Genomic DNA, 12,045 nt, shown 5'->3' with positions numbered 1-12,045 from the left:
AGATTTTTATTTATCACGGTATAGGTAATATATAAAAAAAGTTAGAGATAGTTGCAACTGCGTTGTTTTTTCCGATCGATTTCATATATTTACGCTACGCCTTGATGTCCGGTCTTAGTTTTTTTCCATAGAAAATAAACATAGAACATTTGGTTACGGAGATATGCCTCCCCCCCCCCAGCATTGGCCCCTAAATCAGGAAAATATCCAACATTGAAGAGTACGACTTTAATCCGAGTAACCATCTTGTTTAGAACTTTCGGACAATTTCAATAGCCTTCCTTCAATCTAGAAACGTTTTAACCTTTACTCAATAGAAGGGTATGAAATGTGTAGAAGTATGTCTACGACGGTTATGTCAAGCCAATCCCAAGTTTCATGGTGTTTAGCTAATTAATTAACGTACAAGAGCGCAATATGTGATGTTAAAGACTTGACAGGTATCAACAATGAATTCAAAAATTGTTAGAGTGTAATGGGTGCTGGGAGATCTTCAAACACGATGAAACTTGTATTGGCTTGACTTAGGCATACTTCTACACATTTCATACCCTTCTGTAGAGTATAGGTACAAAACCAAGCTGTGCGCGCTATAGCTAAATTACCGAGATTTGTTTTAAACGTATCTAGTTTTATGTGCTTTTCTATTGCTTCGATAAACTTATTTAAATAAATATTATACCTTCAAATACCTTTTATAACACTACCAGCTACTCTGTCCTGACTACAAACACAAATCGAGGAAGTTCTAGCATACACAATAGCAAACGACGGTAACCGCGTAACCGCGAATTAACACAAGACCTATTTTAAGGGAGTGAACAGGCCCAGTATAGCTACGCCAATAAAACAGTCAACTACGGCGAAACTCTGATGACTCGCGACTTTTGGCCATTTTCATACTTTTCCTCTCAACCACTTTTGATAACAGTTATAAAGAAAGTACCATTAAAGGCTCTTTCAGACGATCCAATTTTTTGACTAAGCTTTATGGGTCAACTCGAGTTGAATGAACTAGTTTGATTTTGCGAATAGAACCTGGGAGAGTTAAATCACCAAAAATATTGCCTCTGGATTTCATGTCTTCAGCCAATCAAAATCAATTGCAAAAAACCCCTATTATTTCGTAAGGTGGCGCTTAAAAAGTTCCATTTGGTGGTAAAAAATTTAGTCGTTTGAAAAAGGACATAAGGCCCTTTCAGACGATGCAACTTTTGACTCAACTAGATGGATCAAAAAGTTAAGTCAGCAAAAATTGGTTAGTGATAAATTATTAATTTGATGATTCAATTTGGCCAAATTTTGTTCACACGACCCAACCAGTTCACTGAACTCAAGTTAACTCTCCTAAATGAGTCAAAACGTTATAACATCTGAAAAGGCCTTTACTCAAGTTTTCGCTTCAAAAGTTGGGAAAGTTGATACAATTTTTTGACTCATTTAGTTGTATCGTCTGAAAGTGCCTTGGAACTATCGATATTTTTTTAAATGTGTATTGATTTCTTCAAGAAGTTTGCGAATTTATCCAAACCCCCCCCCCCAGAAAATATTTTACTGGGTCACCCTTAAGTACCGTTAAACACGAGAAATGTATTATAAAAGGGAGTAAAGAACATTATTGACTAGAGTCTTCGACATTGAAGCATTGTAACTATGACGGAGTAGAATCCACAACAAAACCTGTTGCTATGACTACACTGTTGGAACTTGGCAGAACAACATTGTCACGCTTTGCCACCAGCATTATAGATCCGATCCAAATACAATATTTCTCCTTCATTATATATCGAATTTACGTTTGCCGTGAAACAGGGATAAGTAAACATGTTTCTATATTGTCTCTACAAAACAACCAGGTTTTGCAATACGCCATTTCTTGTATTGTTGGTCTTCTCTTAATTCATGTTGAATATTAAGTTGTACTGGTAAGGTATGTTTTGCGTACGATATAATGTAAAATTACATATCATTCGGTTTTGTCGATATTTTGGGATTTAATTTGGATTGAGACGATATTTTTTAGAGAACTATAAAGAACAAATTTACAATTTATAAACAAAGAACACTACCGTCGTTTGATGGAAAACATGCGTAGATGATCGGTGGGCTTCATAATAGAGAATTTTAAATGCAGTTTTTGATCAGGCTAACCTTATCCAAGAGGTCATCATCAAGGAGTGAACATCCGTACTTGTGACGGATGCAAGATATGTAGGGCAAACCAAACGCAGGTGCTAAGAGTCGCGAGTAGGTCGTTAAAGGTAGCTTTACTGAAGCTAGTTTTATAATATTTAAAGACGAAGATAAAAGAGTAAAGGGAGAATTATATTAATATTTCGTGTTCATCATGGCTAGTTTCTAGACCACATTATGCCAGTTCACTACTAAGTGTGGTGTACCTTCGATAATAGAAGGCTTCTTCTGTCATTTGACCGTAAAAGGGATGTAACGCGTTTAACAGAGAAGTAAAGTCACCCAAAGATTCAGCTTAGATGAATACGCTGTTCATGTCCTCTATGAAAAGGTTTTAACGGCTCAGAGTGAGCCAAAAGATAAATACGAATGATAATTTGGTCCTTTAATAGAACCAAGGTCTTGACTGTAACGACATGGTCGTATCTGCTCGGTAATAGCGTGCAATATTTCGTGCACACTATCTTTGTGTGCGGGTTGAAATATTTCTGCTTCAGTATTGAAATAATTTAGGGGTCAAACTGGTAATCTAAGAATAAAGTTGGAAGGATTGTGTTTACATGGCAACCCAGCTATAACTAAAACTTTTTATAACGCTTGAATTATTCAGTATTTTAATTTTAAAACCTGCAGTTGCTTATCAATAAATATCAGTAGTTGCATATTTAGCTAACCAAGAGTTTTCCTCTCGTATCGGAGTGATAATTTTTTGGTTTCCCAACTTGTTCACACTGTGAAGGTTCAAAACCTAATACGGTGAACTATATTTTTAACCCATATGATCATGTCGGAATTGTATAATTCAACCTTACCGACTCTTATTTTTAGAATTTATTATTATAACTTTTCTCATGTTGATTATAATAAGGTGTTGAAGTTCAGGAGTATTACCACAGGTAAATCCATTCGGATAGCAAAATCATGCACCGAAAAACCGACTTCACGACAATATACAGCGCGGAACACGCCCAAGATTTCGGCTTAAGAACAGATTCCACCTTCGAGGAATCACCAGAGGACACCAAGAAGCACGTTAAAACAAAACGTTCGAAAGTCACAACCCTAACGTGGAACTGTTGCCGATTCTTTTTATTTTGCGTATTCACAGTACCATGCGCTTACGTTATCGAGGAATATTATCGGGAATATGGTTCAAATAAAAGGGTGCTTGATGTTCAATACCCAACACCTGAACCGGAAATGCCTGGAATTACAGTCTGCAATTCGAAAAACTTGTAAGAAAACATTTTCTGAATATTTAAAAAATGGCACAATATACCCTTTCGAAATTGGGGCAATATCGTCTGCTTGAGACGGAACATCCAAGGACTTTAGATAGGCTTCAAAGTTACCAGTCCAGCAAAGTCCTTTTTAGAAGGCATATCTAACGTCTTTAGATCCATATCCGCCTTAAAAAAACAACGTGGTCAATCACCAGGCTATTTTACTTTCGTCCTTTGAAGAGGGTCTATTGATCGGTCCAATAACTAATTCGAATTTCCTATGGCAAAATATGTTGTTTTTGAGCTATATAACAACTGTGGTAGAGTGCACTTGACCAGAAGTGAGATGAGACTAGAAGTGAAGGGCTCTAGCATTGGTAATAGATCCTGGCATTAGTGAACAAATTTGAGGATTTTACGCCGCTTCAATCGCGCCTACGCTAGAGAGAAAAAAATGGTCGAGTTCCAAAAAAATTTCTTACCCCCTTCCCCTCAACCTAAAGCGGCGAAACACGGACGCGGGTGCTTGAATCTAGTTCGGCCGTCTACCGCCACGAGCCTCTCACGTTTTGGAGGGAAAATTCAGAAACCTCTACCAGAGGGCCAACCGTTGGTGTGTTATCAAGAATATTCACTTTCGCCGAGTGAAGAATTTGGTTAGCTCAGTACTTCTAGTCTCATCTCACTTCTGACTTGACTAAACCACAAGTTTTATCTCAGTAGATATGACCAGTTTCAGTCTCATTCCCTGTGGTTAAAATCGTAGCTCTAGTATTTTATAGCTCAGAAGCTTTGAATAATTACTTCTTCTATTACCTTCATTAACCTATTTTGTTAAATACCAAATGGAATTAAATTTCTCTATAATATTTTTAACAGGTTGAAGAAATCTTCATTGTGTCACTACTCTGGGGAACTTTGCCATAAATTACTGAAGTCAAAACTTCCAGTGAATATTTTGCAAAAATTTGAATTAATAATATCATGAACACACTGACACATACAAAACAAAAATCTATATCACCTTGAAATTTAAGCACTTACAAAGCCTCCCTCTCCCCTCCAATGCTACCTCTAAGAGAAATAGGGAACGCATTGTTTTGTACGTGTAAGCATAAGATTTTATGTTCCATAAGTATGACACTTACTTACAAACAGAGATACCTACACATAGGGACGAGATCGCCATTGGGTTTTTCTGCCTCTCGCCAAGAATCTCCACCAGAGGCAGAGTGAGATGGTTGGCCTCCCGCGTGTAGTGATCTTGGGCTCTGTCTGGCGTTGTTTCTTGGTGCTAAGGAGAATACCCTTACGGCGGTCTCGCCTCTGTGTGTTGATTTCGCTGCTAGTATTTCCAAATTGGTCTATATAATTTTCCAAAAAACTAAAAAGTATTCAAGAACGACGTGAGTATTAACTGCCTATGGTTTTGCAGTCCACCTTCCTAATTTGTCACCACCTCACCAGGCTGCTCTCAGAAAACAGTGTCAATCTTATGGAACATACTTAAAAACTTATGGTGTTGAAAACCGCAATGTGATATTGACGAAAGTCGAGGAGGTAATCACTATCAGATTCTCTATACCCTTTTTTCTTTAAAGAATGTTAGCAGGAACCCATGTAGGACCCCAGAACAAACACAGGCAGAATTTTTGTTTAGTGTCGTAATATCAAGTCCCTCCACCGGTTCTTTTCCCGGTTTACTTATTCATTACCAAAATATTTATAGTAAGTGGATGACGATCCAGCTAAAAAGTATAACCTGTTAGATACCTTAGATGGATATCATACATTCTCATTCATAATATAACCCCATTTTCTTTTGCGTGGTGTATCCAAAATAGACCATTTTGGAAATTACATAGTTAAAAACCAACACTCAGGGGCGTCGAGGTTGTCATTGGGGTATTTTTCCTCACGCCAAGAATCAACGCCAGATGGAGCCCTAGTTCACTACACTCGTACTGCCTCTAGAAGTTTTTGGCGAGACGGAGGATACCCCAATGGTGGCCTCGTCCCTGTGTGTTGGTTTGCCAGTATGAAATTTCCGAAATGGTCTATAACATTGAAAAATTGGGAATTTCTGATTGTACATACTGAAAATTTCATAGGACTCTTTGATCCGAGAACTAGCAGATGACTTAGACTTGAAAGCCTTAAAAGAACTCAGCTATCATAAAGGGGAAGTACTCAAGGCATGCTACATCAAAAGCAAAAAGAAGCTCCTCAGAACTACAGTTTGCAGGTGATTATATAGTACTTGCAAAAGGAACGTTACTACGTTAGAATTCAAACAGTCCGTTAAATGTTGCTATCATTGTATGTTTAATTACAGAAATGCAGTTTGGGCTTTACACAAAGGAAACCTTTGTTTCATGATCAATTTTCAAAAGGATCAACAAGAAGACTTCACTGGTATTGACAACCCAAGTAAGAAGACACAAATAACCGATATTTCAACGCAAAAGCATAGATAGCATAAGATCTTCAAAATTAACTAGTCCCTTGAAACCATATCATGAATTGTATTTTTACTGCTGCCTAAGCGCTATGTTTTCAAGGTGATGTAGAATAGATTAGAAGTGGGCCCTTTTGCCTTGTAAATATCTTTCCATGTTGATAATACCATCAAATTACTACACTGAATTTTCAGAGTTACTCATGGTTCTTGGAGCTGACAACCGACAATACTTTAAGCCTAATGTTGCTGCCGGTCTTGATATTTACATTCACTCGCCCGAAGACATTCCTGAAGAAAAGGATGCTCATTTCACTGCGTTCAGAGGAGCCAAATATTCTATAACGTACACTAAAGTTAGTACCATTAATGATAATTACACGTGACGTACCCCGAGGTATCCTTCCGCACATGCAAATGAAATTAGTCTTAGTTATCGTGAGTGAATTCAGAATTTTAAATACACTCAACCGTTTTGTGACTTTTGTCAGAAAGAAAAATTAAAATGCGAGAAATCAAGACTATGAGATAACAAATAACTTCGAAGTGGTTTTGGACACACTGGGGAACAACACGTTAAGTGTCAGACTAGCCTCATTAAACTAGACTGAGTAGCATCAGTTAGAATATATAGTGGGTGTTTCTGAAATGTCTATCAAAAATTAACGGGATGTTCTTTGGGCAATTTTGAGCCGAAAACGTTCTATGAAATTTTGCCGTCCGGGCCACTGTTTTCAAGTTAAGACATTGAGTATTTTACTGATGACTCCTACTTTATTAAGAAACTGAAAGACAATTAAGGGGTTATCCTTAATACACTCCAAACATAACTTGAAAACGATGCCTCGGATGGCAAAATGTCATTAGAACATTTTCGACTCGAAATCGCCCAAAGAACATTTCAGAAACACCCTGTATTGACAGAGCAGCGTAGTTAAGCCAAAATCTACGTCAAAGTCGTATTTTTGGGAAAAGGAATGGGAAAGCATCAGCTTTCTGCTTATTGATGATGGGCGCCCTTGTTTTAAACAATAGGTTTATGTCTGGATGTTTTAGACACATTTTGACTGATTTAAGAGGCTCAACACAAGAACAGATTTCAAAACGTATCCTCAGGGGTCCGTGTAATTTTAAAAGCAGGAATGGAGAACTGAGTAATCTAGGCGCGCGTTAAAGTACCAGAGGCGGATCATAGCGACAAAGATGGAAAGGAACTACGTATTTTTCGCCGTCTTGTCAGCAACTTCATCATAACGTAGTTTAAGTGAGCCAATAAGATAATTTAAAGTTTTCGTTACGTGTTGTAGGGAGGGGCTCTATACTGGGCTATGAGTCGGACTGAAGTAAAGACTAACCGTTCTCTATTCCTGCTTCTAAAATTTCATGTATCCCTGGTATCCTTTAAAGAAAGTAAATAATAAATGTACTTTGGTATCCTCCTGTTCCAAAACACTGCCTTGGTGGTACTTTCTAGTTATCCTGCGACTTTCACGGGAACGTCTAAGAGTGGCTTTACTAGTAGAGTAACACTGTTCATAGTTTTGAAACTTTTGCAGGCCTCGGACATTGTGAATCAAATAGGAGACTGCACTCACTACGAAGACAACCTAGTACCGGATGTACGATTTCCACGAATAAGAAACAAGAACGTAAGACAACCGTGCTTTCACAGTTTCGAGAATATTTATTTAATGTATTAACTGTGCAGACATGCTACGTGCGATGTATGTGGAAACAGTCTCGAGCAAAACACGGCTGCATAGCACCATCTTTGACGGTTTTCGAGGGAATGACTAGATGCCAAAAGAAAAACCCTAATTCAAGTAATTTAATTGCATTCTAAGCAAAAAATAAAAAAACATTGTTTTACTGAATCTGATATATATTGCAGAAGAGATATTCGATGTTCCTACAAAATCCATTAACAAGTGCTGGAAAAAATGCAAGGAAGACTGCGAGTAAGCTTTTAGAACTGTTTTACATATATATGGGAAGGAAATTTTGTTAACCTCGTTAATGTTTATTTGATGTAGCCGGTATAAATATGAGATCAAAAAAGAGATGGAAAAGGTAAAATACCCACACCAGGGATAGATTTAATATTAGAAGTAGGAATGGAGAACAAAGTAATTTGGGCGCGCGTCAAAGTCCTGGACCCCATCCACGGGACGAGGCGGTATGAAAAAAGAGGCAGATCATAGCGACAGAGGTAAAAAAGGAATTACGTATTTTTCGTCGTCTCCGTCAGCAACGTCATCAAAATGTAGTTTAGGTGAGCCAATAAGATAATTTAAACTTTTCGTTACGTGTTGGAGAGAGGGGCTATACTAACCGTTCTCCATTCCTACTTCTAAAATTAAATCTATCCCTGCCCACACATAATAATTATGCCTTGGACATCTTTGAGTTGTTAATATATATTTTTATATGTTGGTTTTCCTCAGAGCATGCTAAGTTGGCGAAAATAGTAAGTGCTACAATAAGATCTCTCCCAAGAAAAAAATGAAATGTTTCGAATCCAGTTGATTTCATATGTTCAGGCACTTGCAATAAAAGTATCAATTTTAAGATTTTAAGCTAAAATTCGGCCACTGTCGGGTTGTATAAATGAGTCGTCCTAAAAGCGCCTTTACCATGCAGGCTAATCTGCTACGCACCAATTTTACCTTTGGAAAGGCAGGAACCAATCAGAACTCATTCACGAGGGCCATTTTAAATGGTACTCCGAACCACATATATAGATTCCAATAATTCATTACCTATAATTGTTACCAATAAAAAGTGCCAGGGCTAATTTTTCTTATTGGAGTCGTTACATTTTCTATAAGTTATCATTGAAAATAATGAAATCATGGAGTTTTCGAACCCAACTATTTCCTGTTTATCTTGTTCTGTTTATAAATATTTTAGCGAAGTCAATGTCACTATTCAACTGACTCCAACTAACATCACATATTACACGCATAGGCCCAAAACGTCGGTGAGTAATTAATGGTTAGACCAAGAAGCGATATCTAGTTTACTAGGGAGAAGGTATAAGATGTCTAAGTATTCGCGCGCCTAGTCCCAGACCCCCTTTCAAAATTGAATGGGGGATGTGAAAGGAGGCCGGGCTATTTCGCCTCTCCTCAGTCTGAAAATACGTAATTTTTGTCTTTCGCGTCGCGCTGACGTGAGTTTTCAAGAACCAATGAGATGCTGGTTGTAGTTTAGAGACGGGGATTAACTACCTACGTCTGGACTGGAGATAAAGCTAGAAATGAGGCGAATTTAAATCTTCTCTCTAGTAAACTTGATATCGCTTCTTGGTTAGACATTGTACTGATAATATGAAATAAAACCTTTTGCCATCCTTTTTCAAGACACTAGATGTCTTTGGCTATGTCATAGCCGCAGTGGGAATGTTCATGGGATTGGCTTTCCCTGGTCTTGTTGATAAAGTGCAGAATTTCGTCTCAGAGAGACTGAACAATAACCCCCGATGGGTGGAGTTTTGGGAGAAGAGAAGCCTAGACGAACTTGAAGAGGAAGAAGAAGAGTACGACGATGACGAAGACGATATTGGTGACGAAGAAAGTCAAGAAAAGGAACTTCTGAAACCGACAGAGAAAATAGAAAATATTTAATTTAAAGATAGGTTGTGTCCAAGGAAACACCTTTCGCTCTGTTAAGGGGAATTACAACGCGTTATGTAGGGCGAATCAAGAACTATATTTTGAAGAAATAGTGTTACTTTTTGGGCAATGTCACATGACGGTCTGTGATCTGCTTAAACGTAGTAAGAGTGGAACGACTACGCGGATATATTCAACGAGAATTCCGGTACCGATTTCCGATGCACTGATAACGCAATGAAATCCGTGCATGCCCACTACATAACACTTAGTTTATCCCTTTAATCGAAATTTACGTATCACCATTGATTGGAGAATGCGATACTGTTGTTACAAATTGAACGTTCAAGACCCTTTGATTTTCTGAACCTAAATACGTGCTTTGCTTCGAAAAAACAGTGCCTACAGTAATGAAAAATAGCAGTATTTTAAAACACTTCTCATTTAAATAATCAGTAATATGAATTATGCAAAAGAACCGAAATTAGAGCTGTGAACGTTTAAAGGAAAAAAATGGGCTATATTGCTCTGATATCAGAATTCCTTTCCGATATTAAGGGTTCCCTTATATTTGCCTACCGCCAAGCTTACAAGGACGTAGAGAAAAATGTATGAACTTATGGGAACCTAAGGATATGGGTTTTGGAGATGTCAAATTCGAAACAAAATTAGAACATGATAGTGCTGTCACTTGACAATGGACAAATGTTTCCGTAACAAAAAAAAAAAAAAAAAAAACAGTTTTAATAGAAATATATAATGGCTATTTTAGAAAACCAACGTAAATGACCTCACATTACTTTGAATGTTCCCTTTCAACGTAACCACGTCTTGCGACGATCAAAGAACTATATTTATTTGTTTACTTTATTAATCGATTGAATAATACAATATTTATAGATCTCAAATAAATTAATTTATGTTATATATATAGATAATCATATCATCTAAACAAGAGCCAGTTCACGAGCTATATTTAACCAATTATAATCAACCAAAGACCCACCGAAAAGGATAATCATTTTGATATAGCTTTATATGGGCGTGTAAATGTTTTCTGTCGCTATAAGACTTTAATTCTAATTCTCAGAAAAATCAAATCAAAATCAACTACTATGTGTTACTAGATGATTCGTAAAATGTTTTGCGCACTTCACAGCTTGTTTTTCCATTGGTTTTATTTTTTGATTCACGACACGCAGGAGCATTCCGTGCGCGTACAGACTGTTAAAGAAGTCTTTGCGCGTTGCGTTTTTCGCACATATTTTACTATATTTCAAAAACTATTAGAGCTAGCGCTCTGGAATAAAGTGCGTTATAAAAGTTTTGCATTTCTCTTTCATATTTTACCCGTTCCAAAGTTGTCCTTTGCATACTTATACCGGAAACCGGAAAAGTCAAAATTATCAACTTTGAAAATATTGATTTCTCGAGGATATAAATGCGATTTTCGGATTCCTTGGGGTCGATTCATATTTGAAAAGTGTTCACCAAATTCAATTCCGATGAATAGGTCACGAGTAATCAGCCTTTATTCAAAATCTGGCAAACTTGGTTAGAGTGGCGATAATTCATCATCGAGTATCGAATCTTTGTCGTAATAATGCTTGTTAGATGTTATGGCACCTTATGCGTATATATATGATTGGTCTTGTGGCGCAATACTTTGAAACAAATCAGACGTTCATTAAAGGGATGGTGAAGTGGAAAATAAAGTAATTTTTTATTGATTCTTCTATAAGACCGATCTGCATAGTGAAACCTCCAGGAAATAACACCGAACGATTTTTAAACTACGATTAGTTTGAAATTTCATGGATAATTTTAAATATGGATCTCCGACCAATCGCGTAGCGCCCCGCCTTTTTATCAACAATTTTCTCTTGGAACGCTCCGTGTTGAATCAATTTATGGCGAGATTTGAAAAAAATTGCACGATGTGACAATTGTGGCGCGAGACATGGAACGTGCCACGAGAATTTTGTTAACAAAAAGGCACGGCGTTACGCGATTGGTCGGAGGTCCTTATTTAAAATTATTTTTAAAATCTTAGCCTAATTTGAATATTAAAATCAATGGGAGGTATTTCCTAAAGTTTTCATTATACAGACTGGTCTTATAATTAGTAGAAGAATCGATAAATAAAATCACTTAATTTTCCACTTCACCCTCTCTTGAAGAGAAAACTCGCGTCTTTTGAAGAGGAGAAGCGGTTTGAAAATATTGTTATTTGGGCCATGATATCATAATATTTAGAACTCATATTAATTACGTCTGGGTCTTCAGCCCAGTCAAAATCTCATTCATGATGGGATATGCACTGCACGAGATCCCTTCAAATAGACAATTTCGACTATTCCATACATGAAACAACTTCAGAGAAGAGGGCTTCTATGTTAGGAATGTTCGCTACGCGATTGAGCTTCTTTAAACGGAGCCTGAGGCTGGCTATAGCCTCCCGCGTTTATCGCAAATGTGAGGCCAGGGATAGATTTAATTTTAGAAGTGGGAATAGAGAATAGAGTAATCTAGGAGCGCGTCAAATTCCCGGACCCTC

At 37.3% G+C, this 12,045-nt stretch overlaps 1 protein-coding gene across 1 annotated transcript; it reads left to right on the top strand.

The window, feature by feature from the left end:
- The first annotated feature begins 1,676 nt into the window (after positions 1-1,676).
- LOC149616631 (uncharacterized) lies at positions 1,677-9,968 on the top strand. The gene is made up of 13 exons (XM_089856964.1): positions 1,677-1,930; positions 3,090-3,428; positions 4,296-4,365; positions 5,528-5,661; positions 5,752-5,846; positions 6,070-6,230; positions 7,431-7,523; positions 7,583-7,697; positions 7,766-7,832; positions 7,908-7,944; positions 8,319-8,341; positions 8,785-8,854; positions 9,237-9,968. Exons 2-13 carry the CDS (start codon positions 3,115-3,117, stop codon positions 9,498-9,500), a joined length of 1,443 nt encoding a protein of 480 aa, XP_089713090.1. The 5' UTR covers positions 1,677-1,930; positions 3,090-3,114; the 3' UTR covers positions 9,501-9,968.
- Positions 9,969-12,045: the final 2,077 nt, after the last annotated feature.

This window comes from Phalangium opilio, unplaced genomic scaffold (genome assembly GCF_054372755.1).
Source record: "Phalangium opilio isolate 3A_F unplaced genomic scaffold, DU_Popi_V2 ptg000217l_1, whole genome shotgun sequence".
In the NCBI taxonomy this organism is placed as follows: domain Eukaryota; kingdom Metazoa; phylum Arthropoda; class Arachnida; order Opiliones; family Phalangiidae; genus Phalangium; species Phalangium opilio.
This window is presented reverse-complemented; position numbering and strand designations above follow the sequence as displayed.